This window comes from Saccoglossus kowalevskii, chromosome 19, assembly GCF_978046115.1.
Source record: "Saccoglossus kowalevskii chromosome 19, keSacKowa6.1, whole genome shotgun sequence".
Lineage (NCBI taxonomy): Eukaryota > Metazoa > Hemichordata > Enteropneusta > Harrimaniidae > Saccoglossus > Saccoglossus kowalevskii.
Genome location: NC_140659.1, coordinates 25,969,538 through 25,991,056, shown reverse-complemented (window position 1 = coordinate 25,991,056; position 21,519 = coordinate 25,969,538). Strand labels below are relative to the sequence as shown.

The window sequence follows — 21,519 nt, the reverse complement described above, 5'->3', positions numbered from 1 at the left end:
GTTCTGGTTTTCTATAGGATCTCATTGTATGTGATTCACTTTCCCCGAGAGTGTTGTATTCTATAGAGGTTCTGTTTTTTTTTATAGGATTTCATTCTGTGTAATTCACTTTCCTCACGAGTTTTGTACTCTATAGGGGTTCTGGTTTTCTATAGGATCTCATTCTGTGTAATTCACTTTCCTCAAGAGTGTTGTACTAAATAGGGGTTCTGGTTTTATATAGGATCTCATTGTATGTAATTCACTTTCGTCAAGAGTGTTGTATTCTATAGGGGTTCTGGTTTTCTACAGGATTTCATTCTGTGTAATTCACTTTCCTCAAGAGTGTTGTACTCTATAGAGGTTCTGGTTTTCTATAGGATCTCATTGTATGTAATTCACTTTCCTCAAGAGTGGTGTTTTCTATAGAGATTCTGGTTTTCTATAGGATCTCATTCTGTGTAATTAACTTTCGTCAAGAGTGTTGTATTCTATAGGGGTTCTGGTTTTCTACAGGATTTCATTCTATGTAATTCACTTTCATCAAGAGTGGCGTATTCTATAGATGTTCTGGTTTTCTATAGGATCTCATTCTATGTAATTCACTTTCATCAAGAGTGGTGTATTCTATAGAGGTTCTGGTTTTCTATAGGATCTCATTCTATGTAATTCATCTTCCTCAAGAGTGTTGTATTCTATAGGGAATCTGGTTTTCTATAGGATCTCATTCTGTGTAATTCACTTTTGTCAAGAGTGGCATATTCTATACCGGTTATGGTTTTCTATAGGATCTCATTCTATGGCTTTTAATAAAAAAAATGAAAGGTGGTTTAAAATTTTTTTATTTTATTCAAGTAAAATGAAACATACAAGTGGGGCTATACAGACTGCGATTTAACATTCTGTAAATTGCTGCTACCGGTAATTTTTATGATTGATTTCAGAAAAGTCAATTTTAGTTTACATGTTATTGAACGTTTTCTAGTTAGAAAATTTGGCAATTTGCCCTCACCCAGAAAATTCATGAATAATTAATTGATTTGTCTCTTACCAAATCAAAGTGAATTACATTAAAATGATACAAATATAAAACATGCAGCACAAATCACCCCCTCCCCCTCCCAAAATAGGAGTGGAATTCATTTGAACCCTTTCCAAATATTTGTAATGCTTTTGAAAGCTAAAATAACATTTTAAAATATATTATTTTAATATATTATTTTAGACCATACAGAAGTGTTCACAAGTTTTGATATTGATATGCAAATGAATTCCATTTTTGAAAATACCAAAATATCATGGGAAGAGAAGGTTGTACACCACTTTTACTATGTTTATTAACAATTAATTTGGCACCTTGAAATACAGCAATATTTTCCTTTACGTATATCCTCTTAATATGAGAGGAAAACGCTATATGATATAGTTATTCAGGTTGTTGCTGTTGTCTGATTTTGCAACTTAGAATATTAAATTGTCGTAGTTGTTGCATTGCATTGTGTCCTGTCATGTTGGATTGTGTTTGAAATTGGTCACAAGAGACTTTTACAATATGCGAGAAATAATTCATGCATCACTGTGTGGCGTCTGTTCTCTCAACGTAACTACACATGCGATGATTAATGAACCTTCATCAATGTTTGAACAGCAACCAATTGTTTGTGTATATTCTATAATTTCTTTGTTAATTTTGAACAAAATGTTGACAATTACACTTTGAATAATGGTCTTGATCTGAAATATTGAGGACAAAATTATGCAGGTTTATTTTGCGAAAAGTGGCAAAAATAGGCTTTCAAAGCTTTAAATAAGGAAGAAATTAATAAAAAAATTAAACAATATCAATATATAGTTAGTTAAAATCATCTTAAAATTATTGTCAAAAATACTGTTCAACAAAAATGTTCATAGCTACAAAATGTAACAAAAAATATTAATGTCATGTTTATTTGTCATACAGAAGACAATACCTTCTTGAATTTATGATCTAGTTATCCAAATATACATATCCAAATTAACAATAATTTTTAGAAATACAATATGAAATTATAACCATGTGTAAATTTTTTACTGAAAAAATAAAAATATAAAATCAATTTATTTTAAATTGGTATTTCATTTTTCTACTTTGCTCATATTCATAGCACATACACATACTACTACAATGCTAGATTTACACATTAAAGTTGCATTCCAACTTTGTAAATATGTGAAAATCCCTCCCAGAACAAACTAAAAACAAAATATGCTGCTGCTTTTATATCTAAAAGCATGATATATTAAAAGTAGGTTTCCTGCCCTCACTTTTCTGCTCCTTTCAGTTTGAAGATACTGGAGGGTGTTATCTTAGAGACAAACATACCTACATTTGTAGTGTTCATGCTACACAAAGTATGGACTAAGATTTAAACTAAGTAATCTCATATGTTTGCATATCGGATAGACCCAATTGCGTTCACGCACAGAAGAAAGAAGTGGTTAGCACAGGCTAAGCAATATCAAAGCAAGTTCATATGCAGATTGCAGAATAAAAGGAAGCAGCACAGAGTGTCATCGTTAGTTCATTTTTGTTCTCAAGAACAATGTCCGCAGATGTGCCCGATTGTTGATTGTCATGTCTGAAATGGCATGTCGCAATTAATAGTTATGAATATAATAGCAAATCGTTCAAATGAACATTGAATTCAATGTCGTTTTTTGTGCTTAGCCCGAGCTAAGTGTTCACCGGGTCCTAAAAACAGGCCAGATTTAATCCATACTTAGCGTTTCTTAGCACAGGCTGAGGTATTTGTCCTCTTAGCCCGTGCTAAGGAGCTGTGCGTGAACGCTACTATTGTTACTGACCTCCAAGAACAAACAAGGCCCCCTAACTTGGGGAGTGTCTATCTAGTATAATTTAACAGGTCCACTTAAATTCTTATTCTGTTGTGAATCTCTTTTACCGTAACTCATCTACAACAATTGATGGTGTATATTAGTAAGAGGACGGTACCTCACAAATTTACAAAATGGGTACGGAAGTTAAAACAGTTCTGAGTAACCAGGGATGCAGAAATAAAATAATGAAAAAAAAAAAAAAAAACATTGTAAAATGAAGACATAACTGTTAAAATATTCAAAATAGATAAAAATATCACCCAACCATGAACCATCTCTCAAAAAAATTATTTTACTGATTTCTGTTACAAGCACTCTGATTGCTTATTATACTGACCAATGTCCTCAATTTTTACCAAAAAATATTATAAAGTATGTTGTTTTATTCTTGATTTAATTCTAAAATATAATTATAATGTATAAAATATTTGCTCTATTAGTAGTTGCGTGCATAAAAAACAGAAGTGTCTTTATGGACAAAATAAGCCATATTTTTAGTAAATGCAATTTTTGTTTTTTCTGCACTTGCATTGGAGGTGTGCATGCTTCTAATAGAGTAAATAAGGATTGTTGATTATTTGTTGAGCATACATTTCGTAGCAGGTGGGAAAATTAAAATCCATTTTTATGTGCAAAAATTAGCACTTGCACACATTTGTTAGCCATTTTGAATATTTAAGAGCGTTAAATCTATTATCACACAATAATAGATCAGTATTAAAATTTAAGTTCTTGTGCTTGTTACACTATTTTTGAGTGCTTTGTGAAATTATGTTCTCGATTATGAGTTACATATAATTCTAAATGTAATTCAAACACATCTTACATTGGAGCATCCAAATACAGTCTTTTTCTCAGCGTATACTGTGGCGCAGGGACTTGAACGAAGCCATCTGAACTCTCTTGGGCGACAGTGTCATTCACGATTGTCAGAATGTCGAGTAGATGCAGTCGGTTATAATACTTGTCTAATGCCTTCACCAGTGCACCAACGTACCACGAACCATCGGTTGTGTGTCGGTATGACACAAATCCCGGTACGGTTGCATAGCCGAGTAAGAAATCAGCCTGATCCGGGATCACATTGTTGACATGAACCGCATCTTCCTGCAAACCTTCAGGTTTCTCACTCTCTTCATTCTGACATGCCTATAATATAAAGAAAAAAATGGAAAATTATTCGCAATAATGAACAATTGAATTAATGAGGAAAAGAAAGTATTTGTGAAGACACGCCCTATTTTGTTTATGTTCTTGGCACGTCGATTGACTCAGGCTTATTGGTCAAAAAAATAACCCAATCCTTCAAGTTAATTGTCACTGAATTAGAAGAATATTCATACATGGCTGCAACTATAGCTAGATATATGATAAAAACTAAATACTGTGGAATACTTTATTTTCGCTGGAATTAATTTTCGCTGAAAAGGCTTTTTGGGTATTTTGTATGGAATTTATTTTCATTGATTTTTGATGAGTTTAATGTAAAATATAGGAAAAAAAGTATATTCGCTGGATTTTATTTTCACGGAATCATCCCTTTAGCGAAAATAGCGAAAATAAATTCCAAGCGAAAATAAAGTATTCTACAGTAGTTATCAAAATTATCAGTACATAAGTACAACGAAAGAAATGCAAAGTTTTGCCATAGAGGGCAGTCTATATGTATTTTTTAGAACAGCCAATGTCATTTAGGTTTATGAGTATACATACATGCTTTAGCTGACTTCAGTGTATATTCACTATATTTTTCTTTATAGTTTATTAAACATTTATTATTTTTCTATGTATATTTATCATTCATGTGTGTTTAACGTTTAGGCATAAGACTGTATTCACAGCAATGCATATTTGCTTGGCTTACGATAACTTTTTTTGTCATGTCACTATTAAGTAACATGTTGATATCTTTAGCTTAGTTTCACTGACTACTGTTTTTGGGCAATTGTTTTAGCAGATTAGTGTTGTGGCTTTTCCTAGTTGGGTATAGGCAAATTATCAAAAAATTGTATTAACAACAAACCTGAATAAAGAAGAGCTTTGGTTTTCCTCTCAAAGTTGGACATCGAGAAGAAACAAAAGTACTTGTGATGTCACTGATCTTGACAGCAATGCTATCACTACCATAAACCACACCCGCTGAACCATGCGTCAGGATACAACAAACAAACATGTCGTACACTTCATGATCTTCTTGACTCACTTGTATCAGTACGCGCATCAAATCATCAGAACTTAGATCTTCATGAACTTGGACTTCAAACTTTAACTGACTGAAAATTGATTGAAGTTTTTCTGGAAAAAAAAACAAAAACAAGAAAAATTGTACTTAAAATTGATATCCTTGCAAATATTTGCTGTTGTCAGGTGAGCATTTGAATTACTGCAGATGCCATCTTAGTAATGAGGTTTATGAATTAAGTTGGTGTGTGAAAATGTTACAAATTTTTAGTAAACAATCAACAAATGTTCAGCACTCTTCAACAAGCTGTTTGCACAATTGTCACATGTAGAAATACAATTGCAACAAATATTAAAGCTGATTGCGTTGCATAAAAACAAGCCTATCATAAAATACAACCGCTGAAAATTGTTCTTCCAGTGTATGTATCCACTGATAGCCAGAGATAAATTTTTGTGAATTTCCTGAGTCAGAGAAAATTTGTAGCAGTAACAAATTTTTCTGGGTTTCAGTGACTTTAGCGTAATTTCGTCTTCACAAATGCCAGACATTCCTGAAAATTTCTAGCAGTGAAAATTATTTGAAATTGAAACTTAACTTACTTAAAACAGGAGAGTTGTCACCTGCGCAAGCATCAGATGGCCATAGCGTGTCATTATTTACAAACAAGCGTCTGCCCACGAGCCTTTGCGTTTTTAGCATGTGCTGTTATCGTCGCTTGGGATTCAATTCCCACGTGTGCGCAGGTGACGACCCTCCTGCTTAGATTTTTGAGAACAAGATTTTTTGTAACCCAAACTAAAGATTATGTCGGAGCTCATTATAGTATTTTCCAGTGTACAACTTTGTCTACCTAATTTACATAACAATTATTATTGTTTAAAGAGGTTGTAGGGAAAATTATTGCGATTAATAAAATATATAAAAACTTAAGAAATATTCTAACTAAATTTAGGTTCAATCTACGAAATATAAAGTAAATATAAAATAAAAATTTGTTTTCATCTATGGACATTTATAAATTTGTGAGTTTAGAACAAGATATTGATGACGACAATGCTCACTTAGAGAACGTAACTCGATTCCATAGCAGGGGAGATTGCATTCACGCTACATTTACACAAAGTAAAAAATAAATCAAATTTGATCGCACTAACAAGGAATTGATTACATTCTTAGTGACACCGAGAAAAGTGATATGCGATTGACAAAAGCTTCCCTGCAGACAAAAAACAAACGTTTGAATACTGTAAATAATCGGTGGGGGTTTGGTAAACATTTCAATACACTAGCAATTTTGTTCTTTGAATAATTACTCAGTTTCATCTTTCAAAATATATGAAACTGATTACCAAACAAAAACATATCTCTGTTGCGTATCGACAATAGTGTTCAAAGCAATTTCTTTAATTTATTTACAATGCATAAAATAATAAATAATAAGGCATAACTATAGAACTAAAATGTGTCTGGCACACGTACATATCTTCAAACGTACAAATCATGCAGTCACTATTTTTAAATCAAATGACACCAAGAACAATTATAAACACATTATTTCGTAATATGTCATTCAAAACTAAATTACATGCTATTATGATTACAAAGTGTATACTAAATATTATTAACATTGTATTCCCTCTATCAAAACTGTTTCTCCTGTTGGCAAATTGAGAAATCTAACACCATACTGTGTTTACACTGCAATAACATGAACTCAAAATCGGTTTATTTACAGCCAATCATGACCTGGAATAAAAAAAAAATGTGAGCAGGACAATGAAGTTTTATTTTAGTAAAGTAGACTCTGATTGGTTGAAAAATTCTATCATCAAAGAGATCTCTAGAAAATTCCCAAATACAGTGTGACATTTTTGAGACAGTTGATAATAACATCACCACCTGGTACTGAATTATATGTTGAGATTGTGATTTATTTGTCAGGACCTAATTGAGACTCTGTAAGATTCACTTGGATGGCGATGGAAAGAAAACAACACAAGGAATATATTTCTATAGTTGTTATGGCAACCTTACTGATGCATTACACCATTATGAATGAAAAGTTCAGACACATTATTTACAGTGGAATAATAAGTCTCGATATATCAACGACCAAACATGACATTTACACAAATCAGATCCAAATTCTATATGGTGAAACCTATTAAGTTAATTCTTTTTTTGAACTGACTGCAGTGAGCTGTGGGTAATAATATAAATACACACCCATATTGGTGCATAAATTAATTATAATAACAGATTTTATGTATCAAGGAATTAAATCAGTTGAATAATCAACCCTTGGCAAAATCTGAGGATGTGGAAAAAATTTAACTCAAATTTGTTCACATACAGGTATAGACATGTACTTTTATTTTTTCTCAGCAAGGTTTACCTTTACTTCAATATATACCTTTGCAAGGTTTCCTCACTGGCCTAGGGAGTCTTTTGATATATAATGTAAAGTTAATAAAACTGTTTAAACTCCCAGGGTAATATTTTACTGATTTGCTTTACTATATAGCTATCCTACTTGTAAACAAAAGCATGGACAACATTCCTATGTCAAAGATCAGATAAAATTCAAATAAAAGTCTTTTAAACTGGTTCATTTACAAAACATAAAAACATTTTCTTCTGACGGAACTTAAATTCTACAATTATTACCTAACACAATGCTTCTATTAAAATACTTGTTGTCTTCACATGTGATTGAATTGTGAGTATTGTAAACAAACAATGTTCTTTACATGTTGCATGGGACTCACATTTACGCAGTCATGCCCGGCGACTATAACGTTTTAAAAAACATTTTCTTTTTCCTTTGATTTTAATACTGTCACCCACACAATAGGCAATACATTTCAACACTTGCAACATTGAATAACGTAATCTATTATATGACTACTGGTGTTAACAGCTATCAATACAGGCAATCCTACTACTGCATTCATATTTGTTACTAGACACTGGTTTTTGAAATCAATACCTTATTGTAAGAGCTCCTGATTCTAGGCTAATCTCAAACTGTGCTAGGTTGGAATTGGGGCATTCAGTATAGGTAATAAAGGTCAGTGGAACTTTATTCTGGGTCAACATACTGTAAGATACATTATTTTAGCTGGAATTAATTTTCATTGAAAAGACTTTTTGGGTGTTTTGTATGGAATTTATTTTACTGATTGTTGACAAGTTGAATGTAAAATATAGGAAAAAAGGAATATTAGCTGGACTATATCATTCTTTCAGCGAAAAAGAAGTTGCAAGCGAAAATAAAGTATTTTACAGTAGGCAAGATTTTATAAACTTTTGGGCAGACTTAATGTACTGTTGAGTACAGGGAGTGGTTGTTCATTGTGTTGCTAGCTATGCATACACACTTCAGAGTAATGTAGTTCAAACCTATTTCAAACCAATAATCACTGATGATAGTGTATTAAAAGCAGCAAGAAAGTTCTTAATTGTTCTTGATTAACAGAATTGAAAGTAATTTATTTTCTGAATAGTCATTATGAACAGTTCAACAACAATGAAGACATTGATACATTTTTGACTTAGAACTTGTTTACTCTAACACTGGTTATTTGTATAGTGGTCTAAAACCCCCTTAGGATATTTGGAAACAGTTCATTACAGTACATACGTCTTATTCACTGTATTCATGAGAGTTTGTGAAACAAGATCTCATTACAGAAAATAAATAAATAAATTAGAAACATTCTTTGATATAAATAAAGATATTTTCAAACAAACTGTAACATCATTAATGTTTCACTGTTTTTTCAATTTCCTATTTTCCGCAGATAAATTAAATCAAATTTATTTAATTAAAGTCATGTGAATAGTAATCAAGGTTACAATGAGTTTGCCTGGAAATTTGTGAATTTGAATCTTAAATGATCAAAATGGTGATAATAAATACCAGTGTGAAATTTAATGCTTTTACAGCATTTATAAGCATTTAAAAAGAAAAGACAAACAATAATAATGTCCTATTGTATTTGGGACACCCTGTGAACTCTGTAATCACTAAACAGTTCATCAAAGGTCATCTTTCCCAATACTAGTTGCTACACACAAACAGTTAGGTGTTTAAGCTGCTTTTGTAGAAATGCGATATCAGCACAGAGTAGCTGTGGTCAGCTTCGAGGGAGCATGGCAACTGTTCGGTGTAATTGAAACGCCATTGTCAATGTCTCAATGCCTTGAAAATAGAGCCGCAGCTGGTGTTCATTGTCATCAAAACACTCGACTGGTTATCTATTATATCTCTGCTGATCAACACTATTGAAATGAATCAATAAGGCCAGAGTTGATTTGGCGCCAATTTCATGGTTGAGACTGTGACCTTTATTAGCATAGGGTTGTGAAATCTGACAACATTATGAAATCTCTATTTTATAGGTTAATTTAATTAATACATGTACATTAATATTTTGTTTCTTTGGACAATGTCATGGGAAATCAAATGTCAACCCTTGATCCAATTCCACAGGTGTTCTGACTTAACTACCTTAAAAAACATTGAAATAGCTCCATGCCATTTTAGCAAATTTGACTCCATGCATGAATTAACTAAATCTTAATTTAGCTAAAATGCCAACAATCTCATTGTGAGAATATACTTTATTCTAAATTAGCGACATCTTGAATTAGCAAAATTACAAGTTAGCTAAATTAGCTAAAATGACGTGTTTTACAGTAATCAATTGTTAACCATTAATTTTGTGAGCGAAAATTTTGTGAATCAGTAAAAAGTGTTTTAGCGGTGAAAATTTGTCTGGGGTTTTATGTCATTGACTTTCACAAAAAATATGCTTCAATAAATGCGATAAAATTTTTGGCAGCAAAGATTGAATGGTTTACAGTGTATTTTATTGATTATATCTCAGGTGTTGGATTTGATTTGAGATCAAATTCCCCCAAAACTTACCGGTATTCGTAAATCAATCATAAATAATCATACTATTTCCTACTCAAAAAATTGCGCAAAATTGTTTGTAATTTTCAATAATTTCATTGTGTACAGGTCTTGATTAAAATATAAACAAAAATATATATATATAAATTATTCTTGTGAAAAATGTTGCACTGAAATTTAGATAGGCAAAATTACAGCTGGCTGAACTAGTATGTGTGACAAAAAAACTGCAATGAAAATTAGAAGTGAAGACGAATTGCTGATGATGTCTGAATGCTGTTGCCATGGAAACATGTGAGACATGCGGCTGCTACTCTAAACACATACCTTCAATCATATATTTGAAGCTTTTTAATTAAATTTTAAATCTTTTTAAACTTAGAATTTAATTTATCAAAACCTAATTGTTGATCTGCACTTTGTTATCTTATTAAATTTGTATAAAAATTACAAAAACCTTCTTCATGAATGAATCTAGAACAAATCACGAATTATTGTGATTGGATATACGATCTTGCCGGTCTCAGACAGTCATTAATAGTGAGTTGAATGCACATAAAAGAAAATAAGCGATGCACATAGACTATTGACTAACTTCGTTCATCTACGTATTATTCACTATTTTATTAATATGGAAAACATAATTTTATAAATATGGAAAACATAATTTTATTAATATTGAAAACATAATTTTGTTGATATGGAAAACATAATTTTATTAATATGGAAAACATAATTGTAATTGTTATTTTTGTTGTAAATGAACAAAACATTATGTTGACGAAATTTTTGATTGACAGGTGGAAAGCAATTCAATGTTTAGAAATAACAGTAATACTAGGTACATGTAGTATTCATTCTATGACATTAGAGATTGAATGCAGTGATATAATAATTTAAAAATAATAGTAACGTGTTGAATAAAGAGGTAAAAATAAACTGAGAGTCAACAAAATTTAATATGTGATGTAAGATTACAACAGTGTGTAATTTTAATCGACTGGAAATGAATAAGGGAAACCAGCTAGCTTAAAAAGAACACAATTACAAAAAATTGAAAGCAAATGCGCGCCATTTTTTAAAAGTCAAGTACAAATTGAGACGTTACCAAGCTTTAATTAAATATTTTTTGAGGATTGGATGGTATCGAATAGGTCATCGGCGGTAATTAGTGCAAGTTGCCCCTAGGCCAAACCTCAGACTTATGATTTCCATTAGAAGAGTGCATTGGATTGTGGGAAAATCAATGTTTATCCACACAAATGTCGCACATGTGCAGCGCAACGACCACCGCCCTTTAAATACAAGACAAGTAAGCTCTCTTTGGTAAAATCACAACTACATATATGTCTAAAATACGTATTGAAGTCACTGATGTAAAAATTAACCGCAATCGGAAAATTGTATATTATAAAATTATCATTTTTCAGTCATTATGCATTCTCATCAAAACTTCTATTTTAGAAAGACAAATATTATTTAGAAGAAACAGGATGGGGTTGAATGGGTTGTTTGGATGAATGTCGCACACCATGCTTACTATGTGATAGTACTACCGATAACTTGTTAAGAGGGCTTTTACGTAAGCTAGTACGGTGAATATGCTGCACGTTATCTGACATGGGATTACATCTTGCATTGGTAGCTAGGATGATCTAGAGTGTACCTCTCCAACTCATTACACATGCTCATTGTAATCTTTTGCCATTTATGATAATGACCCAGGTCGGTGAAAATGAAGGACTGCTTAATCCCAGGTCATTCAAACATGCCCGGATACATACGCCGATATAATACATGATCACGACATAAAAACTTTAACTTCTTTGTTATTTTATTATTAGTATATATTGTGACAGATACTTGTTAATACTTAAAGTGAACTCACTTTCTTCCCAGCAACACACATTTGGAGAGGTGGGGTCAATTTAAGATATCCCCTTCTTTAGCTATAGTGTATGGCATTAACCTTTTCACCACCAGTTCCCTCTTTTCATCAAAAATTCACAAAATAGTCCTGTTTATAGTCTTCACTTTCTTTCAGAAGATTAGCCAATTTTTTGGAGTGAAAACCGAAAATTGACTCAAATTTTGTCAGTTGGCTCCAAAATTAAGGTTCATTTCAAGAATGTAAGAAAAAAGTGCAGAAAAATTTGGGCAAGAAAGTCTGGTGGTGAAAAGGTTAGGTAAAGTAAGTAAAATCGGTATTCTGATGGCTCTATATATAGGCAGCCATAATGCTGGTACTTGTCTGTGTAAGGAAAACTATGCTATGAACTAGATTTTATTTTGACTGTCTTACGAGTACAAAACAATTTAGTACTAGGAGTAATTCACATTTACATATGGTTACTAAGACAACTATGATTAACCACCATCTTGAAAAAATGATTTAGAAGAAAAAATGTAAAATGTTGATGCTGGGAAGCAATTTCCAAAGGATTTTCAGCATGACTCAAAATTCTTCAATGTCTTAAAATGCAACGGTATTCCAAATTGGGACAAAACAAAATTGTAACAAAATGCAAAATGTCTGATAACTCAAATCTAAATTTGCGGTTGCATGCTCAGATTACGTCTTTTTTATTCACGAAAAAAATATGTCATCTCATGTAATAGATACAAAGAAAAACATGACAAAAATAACGAATGTTGGTTTCCATGGCAACAATAATACAATGTACATTTCTGCAATGCAGAAGGGTAGGTAAATTTTCCCTAATGGGGTGATGTTTATTTACACATTGCTAAGGGGTATTATATCACCCAAGTATGAACCTTTATCTCAAGACAATAAAACAAATTTATTACCACACACAGCTATTAGTTACCATTAATGCAACATGTCACATAGAACAGAAGAATAAATCACTCACTCAATTAGTAAATTGGTGCAATTTAATTCGAGTCAAGTGATAATTAGTATAACCAGTATTTTATCATTTTATTCAGCAATTCACCTACATGGTTACACAAATCAACACACACATGCATTGAGGTAACATTAAAGATGTGGTTTAAAGCCTGAATTCACATACCATACTTGCTTTATTAGTAACGCATGTGTTTACATTAATTATACAAGTGTTTCAATTTAATGATTTACTGTATAAAATGTGATTTTTGTTTTATAGGAACTTCTATTGGAGATGCGCTTCTAATTGAGCAAATACGGTACCTCTGGCTACAGAGATATTTAAATTGTTAAATTTCTATTTTCCGAGATTTGCACAATTTGATGAGTTGTTGACGTAGGAGCCAGAGACAAATCTTTTGTGAAAATTTCACTGCTACAGAATTTTGTGAAAATCTGCTAATTGGACGAGTTTTTAAATTAATGTTTTTGTTGATGAAGCAATTTTATATAATTTAATTTGATTCCCTTCCATGGGTTCAATTCATCGTATCATTGTCCAAAAAAATCTATTACAGCAAGAGGAAGAATTTGTTTAGAGATATAATGTAATAATATAGTTGCGACTTTTACATTGTGTATAAATTTTAATGACATAACGAATTATAATACGGTACATCTGCTATACGAACGTGATCAAAACTGTTACAGTCTTCCCTAATTGGAAAATGTAAATCAAATTTACATCACAATCAAACACTTCTTTTGTTTACCTTGGATGCACATGAAAATAGAAATACAAAGGTTTGCACAATGCAAAATGTTTTTTCGTTGATATTCGAGCTGTTATCTCTCATTAGGTTTTTTTCTTTTAAGTGAGTAAGCTGTGTGGTCCATATGTACATCTATCACAAATACCATAAGGATCGACATATGATGATCAGGAACCACCTACTGTGTTTAACTCCAGACCATAAATTCAATGAGATTATAGGCTACATAAATGTCCCTTCCTGAATTTAGCTGAATTAATCACAGTAAACAAAACCACTTTCAAGTTATATAGTTTTTCAAGTAAAGTGTATTTCTTTAAAACAGATCACATATTGTGTTTTAATTTTAAATTAAAATTTAGCTGAATTAATCACAGTGAACACAGCCACTCTCAAGTTATATAGTTTTTCAAGTAAAGTGTATTTCTTTAAAACAGATCACATATTGTGTTTTAATTTTAAATTAAAATTTAGCTGAATTAATCACAGTAAACACAGCCACTCTCAAGTTATATAGTTTTTCAAGTTAGGTGTATTTAAAAACAGATCACAATTATGTGTTTTAATTCTGAATACAAATTTAGCTGAATTAATAACAGTAAACACAACCACATTTACATTATATAGTTTCGCAAGCAAAGTGTATTCAATTCACTCATGTGCGTTTCAATTTTAATTAATAACACAACCACAGCACACCAAAATTTGAAATTTAATATAACTCTATGTTCACTGCAGTCAAAAAATAAAAATTCCTGCCGGTCCTTAATTACCATGATGTTGATGATAGGTATAGCCCCTTGTAAATTTCAGGGCAATTCGTAACAGTGTACATTTCATTAGGGTACTTAGTCACAGACCCTTTTAGTGAATTTTACTCTAACGTCTTATTAAATCAACAATCGCAAAATTTTCTAAAACAATGTGGTATTCTACTGGAGAACATTATACATCATTTATCGGGTAGTATCAGATATATTTTTGACATTTTGTGATCAACAAGGTTTAATTGACAACTGAAATAAGTTTGTTCACCTCTTGAATTGCGATCTTATTGAGTGTGATTGAGTTTCATTCACTGGTACCCTATGGCATACTGTACTGAATAGAATCCAGCAGCTCAGCATAGCAAACACCTCTTAGCGCCTACAATTGTATGCTTCATAAAAGCACAGCAGGGACAAAAAAATGCCTCCTTTCAGGGCAACGCCTCACACCCGGCCAAGCCCAGTATGACTTGTGCAAAGAAATGATGCCATTGTTTTCCTAAGATGGAGGTAACCCAAGAGACACTACAGTTTGTAAGTGGGCAAGAATTAACGCATGAATTGAAGAATCAGAAACGTCACTCCATGTCATGTTCAATATGGGTCCCATACAACGTACGTAATGAGCGTATGACATTTTTGTTTTTTTTATATGTAATTTAAACACACACTGCATAATGACTGTGATGATTTAAGCATTAATTTTGAATTTCTTAATATTTGTAATAGTTTGATACAGAGAATAAAAATGACAGGTAAAAATTGATAGGTCAGCATAGTAATTACAGGGTTATAGGCAACCAAACAAACACCACTTTGGCAAACATTTGTGACTCAAAATTTGTAGCATTCTCTTAGGTTAAAGTTTTGAAAGAAAAATTTAACTTTTGTCATTTTTTAGAGAGTAAACTAAAATAAATTTTCCGTAATAAAAAAACCTTTATTAGGCAATAGTAAGACCATTCATTTGGTCAAAAATTACATGAAGAAAAAAATATTTAGAAAACAAAAAGTAAGAAATTTTGCACCAAAATTTGTGCATGGTCCAAGTTCATGCATATAAATTATACAATTGTTCCACAAAATGAATGGTGAATTTTTCAAACTTTTTGAAGAACTATTTATCTAGATTTTTATGCATTTGAATTCATAGATTAGGAATAATCTCTAAAGCTGATTAGTTTTTGACTCAAATTGATGATTATTATAATTAATAATCACCAATTTAAGAACTCCAATTTTTTTCATTTTCATTCATAAATATTAATTAAATATGTATTAATATGTTGAATGTATTATGACAAATATGTTAATATGCATATTTGCATATTTAATTTGTTTTGTGTGTTTTCATTATCTTTTGAACTACTGATGGACCACTGATGTAATGTTGAAATTCTCATTCTTCAACAATCTTATTTGCATAATTGATTAATTAATCTTCAATAATTTAGCACAACAAACTTTGTAAACATAATTGCTAGGGTTACTATAGTAAATGATGTCATTTGAATACTGAATTTAACTGATCACTTCAGTTTTTGAATTGAGAGATTTGTTGCAGAGCTAAACCTTGTTTAAAGTTTTATTTGAATGGATGATGATATGTTTGATTTGTCAGTTGAAAACACAAACTAAAATTCAGTGGTATGAGTTGTATTAAAACATAAATATATTTGTTAATTCCAAATTTAGATTTATTCAGTTGTTTGGTTGGGGTTTTATAATAATCAAGAAATGGTATTGTAACATCATCATGGGTTAATTCTAATCAATATTAATGAGTTAGTTCAACACAATCCAATAAGCCAGCACTTCATTTTGAATATTAATGAGTTAGTTCAACACCATCCAATCAGCCAGCACTTCATTTTGAATATTAATGAGTTAGTTCAACATCATCCAATCAGCCAGCACTTCATTTTGAATATTAATGAGTTAGTTCAACACCATCCAATCAGCCAGAACTTTATTTTGAATATTAATGAGTTAGTTCAACACCATCCAATAAGCCAGCACTTCCTTTTGAATATTAATGAGTTAGTTCAACACCATCCAATCAGCCAGCACTTTATTTTGAATATTAATGAGTTAGTTCAACACCATCCAATCAGCCAGCACTTTATTTTGAATATTAATGAGTTAGTTCAACACCATCCAATAAGCCAGCACTTCCTTTTGAATATTAATGAGTTAGTTCAACACCATCCAATCAGCCAGCACTTTATTTTGAATATTAATGAGTTAGTTCAACACCATCCAATAAGCCAGCACTTCCTTTTGAATATTAATGAGTTAGTTCAACACCATCCAATCAGTCAGCACTTCATTTTGAATATTAATAAGTTAGCTGAAAAAGCTGAGAAAGCTGATTATCAATATTTAATATTTTTAAAGAAAACTAAGATACACTTTCTGCCTTTCACTGTATTTGACAACAAGTGTAATTAGACAATCATTCAGATTTATATTTTGATCCGCAATTTAAAATAAATAAACAAAGAATACTGTACAATACTTCATTTAGGCTTGGAATTAATTTTCGCTATTTTCTCTGAAGTAATGATTCAGTAAAAATAAAACCCAGCGAATATACCTTTTTTGCTATATTTTACATTCAACTCGTCAAAAATCAGTGAAAATAAATTCCATACAAAACGCCTGAAAGTTTTTTCAGCGAAAATGAATTCCAGCCAGAATAAAGTATTTTACCGTAATTTCTTGCAAAAAAAAACATTTTCCCAAGTTGGGTAAAAATTTGAAAAAATATTCAAATTGAATATATTGTGGCAACCCAAAATGAGCAGTTTACAGCTAATATATGGTGGAAGAAAATAAGCTTACCTTTATCAATTTGTGTTCCCTCTCGGTCAGGAAGTTGTCGGCTCTCATCTATGCATGATGGATCTGTTTTGAAGTGATGATTATTTATAATGACTGCCAAACCTCGAGGCAAACTTCCGACTCGATACGCTGGGATCCCATCAATGCAATAGACATCTTCTTTATTTGCAACTAATTTTGGTATCCCATTGATTGTGATCTTTTCATCGTTGTTATTCATCCTAAACTGAGCTACACCGTCAACTTGCTGTCTTGCAAGCAGGGCGGCGCGGGTGGACTCGGCCTCAGCTTTTTTTTTATCTTGAAAATCTTTGATGGCGTTTATTCCACGCTGACAGACGGCAAGCGAAGGTATCACAAGTGGGTTACCATTAAGCTCCAGTAGCTTAATCTGATTAAGCTCAGTGCCAAACTTTGGAGGCAGCTTCTTAATCTTGTTGCCCTTCGCATGGAAGTTTTCCAGGTTTTTTAGCTCGTAGAATGCTTCTGGGATTTCTCGGACCTTATTGTTATTGATATTCAACACTTTTAGTTTTTTTAAACGAGCTATTCCTTGTGGAATATTAGCGATCTTGTTATCATACAAATACAACTTCTCTAGGTTTCCCAGCTCCACCGAACACAATGCTTCCGGGAATTCTTCAAAAACATTGCCGGTCAGCCACAGGTCCTGTAAATTAGTCAATTGACATATCTGTGATGAGACCGTTTTCAACCGATTTCGGCTCACCGACAAAGTGCGCAAGTTTTGAAAATCACATGCTACTAGCGGGAATTTATCAAATGCATTAAATGAGAGTATGAGTTCTTGGAGATTTTTCAAGCGACGGAGTTGAGGAGGTAAATCTTTAAGTTTATTTCCCTGCAAACTAAGCTTATAAATGTCCCTGTCTTGCCATGCTTCGGCTGGAACAGATTTGAGCGATTTCCCTCGAAGTATACATTCTTTAGGCTGTTCTTCTTTTGGCTCCTCCCCTTCTGATAACTGATTCTGCTCTTGCTGTTCCAACAATTGAGGCTCCTCTTCCATTGTGTTAAACTTTATACAATTGTGTTATCTTTTTAACTGAAAAACAGTGAAAAAAATACACAATTATCAATTTTTTCCATTAAATAACAAAAAGTAATTTAAAGTACCCATAAAATTAAGATTTTTCTAATGTTTAATTTTTTTAAGATTGACCATAATATCTTTGGAATTTCTTATACTTTGCAAATAGATTGCTTATTGCTATAATGGGATCACAAATCAAATTTGTAGACCTATTTACATTATTTCTATGTGTAAATACATCCATACTGTCAGTCTGACAGTAATAGACAACATTTTGAAACATGGTTGGTAATCAGCTGCTCTAATCTCACAACTTTCAGAGCAATCTCCATGACAAAGTCTCAGTGGTTTTCACTGTAAAAAATAAAGAATAAGGGGGTACAGATCTATTTAGAAAAATACTGTAGTTTACCCTATGCTAACTTTGACTCTGCCCACAAACATAAAACTTAAACATTACGTAATTACTCTCACTCACTGGAGTGAACCTGCTGTTGTATTAAGATATATTGCAAACCATTTAAATTATTAATATTATTATTTTTTTGCAATTTCAGGATTTTATGGCATTTGTGAAGACAAAAATTAACAAAAAAAGTCACTGACCTTCTTGTCGTAGGAAACAAACTTTTCATTCCTACAAAATGTTATCATTTTCACTGACTTCAAGAATTTAAAAAAAATTGCCTTTTGCTAACTACTCCATGTATATATATCCCAACAAAGAACCCAAAACAAATACATTTTTTTCAAAATTGTTGCACACAAGCATTTTTATCAAATTTTTATCCAATTTGAACTTTTATTTTTCATAAAACCTGAAAGTTGTCTCTTTTTTTTTACATTTCTGAAAATAAATTAAAAAAAGTTGTTATGCGAACATTTGTAACTGATCCATGCAGAAAGGCTTTTTTCTCAGTGAATTTTAGAAAATGCATATTCCAAGTAAGGTATAATAACTTAATAATTGAAAGATGAAAAAAATATATATATTTCTAATATGGCAGCTTGTTATAAATAACAAGTGGCATTGCCAAAACGTATTACTTTTTTCCTCCTATCTACATGAAAACTATTTACAGGCCGACTTCAGGTGGTTGAACCGAAAAAGACATGTATAGAAATAAGGTTATTATGAGGATTACACTCAGACAGTATACATACGGTCATGTCGACCTCAGCTATGCATCGGTCGTTACCCTCACTGCATTGTCTCCACTGATCTGTGATATTCTCAGAATAAACTCATAATATTATAGCGAAAACAATTCAACAAAGGTTCAGTTAACATGGATTTGTGCCAAAACCATAAAACATCATGGCTAGTACCTCATACTGCTATCAACGATGGACTCTGCCCTTTGCATACAAATGTACCTATATATGTACGCAGCCATGATTTAATGTGAGATTTCCCAACCCACAATCTGAATAACATTAACGGCGATACAGCATTGTATTTTCAGGACACAAGATTATAGAATGCCCATCCCATTCACTGATAACTTAGATAATAATAAATTATGAAAACACATTGCAGCACGAATACCATTATTACCTAGGAACAAAAGGGGTATTACAATAGACCATTGTATTTTTCCATTTCAATTATCTCTTTAAATCGGGATTACAAAATGTAAAGAAATGCATACCATGACAGAAATGTTAAATTGTTATACGACTTGTATTTATATTTATTTACAATCTGTAATGAGTTTTGAAGTTTAATTTTATTTGTTTGAACATTCTTGGGGCTGGCTTGGCAGTGAGCGTATACAACTACCTTTTTTGACACATTTACATTTAACTTTTACCAACTAAATAATTTTTTGAAATTTTCTATTTCATTTATTATTGATTTAAACACAATCCATTTTTGTTTTTTCAATCCATCATACTCTTTTGCAGCCTTTCTGAAGGCAGTTTCCAGTTTCCCGATAAAGCAACCATGGTTGAGTTGACAATTCCTTTGATGGACAGCCATTGAACTTGAGTGTTGGCCCGACAGCAGGTACAACATGTATAAAAAAAAACTATACACATAGAGTTCTTTTTGAAATAAATAAACCGAAAACAAACAATTACACATACTGAATAACTGCAGAGTATAAAAGTCCAAATTAGGATTAAGGTGAAATTCCCTAACAAATTCGTTTTTTGTTAATTTTAAGTATTAGCAGCAATTGAGGACAGCCCAGAGAACAAACACATACTAGAGCTCTTGTGCATAGAAGTATTGATTCCACTCAAACTGTACAGTCACTACAGCATTGACTTAGTATGTATGTTTACAATTATGGTGCACATACAGCAACACACACACAAAAATTCAGAGTCTTGGTGATAATACGGACACAAAGAATGTTAGGTAACTTTACGTGAGAAATCAAAACATCACTTGCAAAAGTCAAATTCAGTTGAAATAATTGCAGACAAAATGCTGAACAAAGTCACCGCTTGCATGGCCATGTGAGTTTCTAGAGAAAAAACTGAAATAGTTTTTCTATCAATAAATCAATCAATCGATCGATCAATGAGAACAAATACAAGTGTGCTGTTTAATCCCGAAATCACTTTTCGAAACGTGCTCCTATTTCCAGTGTGCATAGCAACGGAGCTACGACTAGCAGAAACTCGCCGGTGTGGATGGGTTACCCGGTCTTCACGGCGAGTATTTAATAAACTTCCGACTGAAAAATAAACAATACCTCGCTTCTGTGGTCTCTATGGTAACGTGTATACCCCGCGATGCAATGGACATGTGTGTTGACAAGGCTTCGTTCAGGTCTGGCTATTCCAAAGACCGCGTCTTGTGCGGATGTTTTGTGAAAGCACTTGATTCACTGTGTACACTATACAGACACAGCGCACGCAGCTCTTCAACACATATACACTCTCAGTTGAACCGCGTGGCTGCTGATTTTTCCCTGGATAAAGTTGGAGAGCGTGCCGTTGCACCTGATTGGGGGTCGACCAATACCACTTACCTCAGTGCTATTTCTCCGATTTCATCAGATGATCTGGTACTGTAACGGTAAAACGACCCCCACAGCGTCGTCGAAAACAGTCACCGTGAGCGACACTTGTTACACACATACATATGTGATTTAGTTTCCAAGGCCAGTGAAAATGTACCCGCCACCAAACTGTCAAAAGTTTGCCTGACAGCTACGGCGCCCTCGGGGATCATACTTTGTTTTGCTTCCGTTTTTACAAAAGTGATTAAATCTTTTAAAGGGGCAAGGGGGGGGGGGGGGGTAGCTGG

General features: G+C 32.4%; 1 protein-coding gene across 2 annotated transcripts; it reads right to left on the bottom strand.

Moving 5' to 3' along the window:
- Window positions 1-808: 808 nt before the first annotated feature.
- Window positions 809-21,374, bottom strand: LOC144348196 (uncharacterized). 2 transcript variants are annotated; one of them, XM_085493624.1, is made up of 4 exons: window positions 21,242-21,374; window positions 17,201-18,266; window positions 4,880-5,151; window positions 809-4,005 (listed from the first exon to the last, which is right to left on the bottom strand). In XM_085493624.1, exons 2-4 carry the CDS (start codon window positions 18,228-18,230, stop codon window positions 3,679-3,681), a joined length of 1,629 nt encoding a protein of 542 aa, XP_085349750.1. In that variant the 5' UTR covers window positions 18,231-18,266; window positions 21,242-21,374; the 3' UTR covers window positions 809-3,678. The 2 variants fall into 2 exon arrangements, with proteins under 2 accessions (XP_085349750.1, XP_085349752.1); XM_085493626.1 differs by lacking the exon at window positions 21,242-21,374 and adding an exon at window positions 20,963-21,175.
- Window positions 21,375-21,519: the final 145 nt, after the last annotated feature.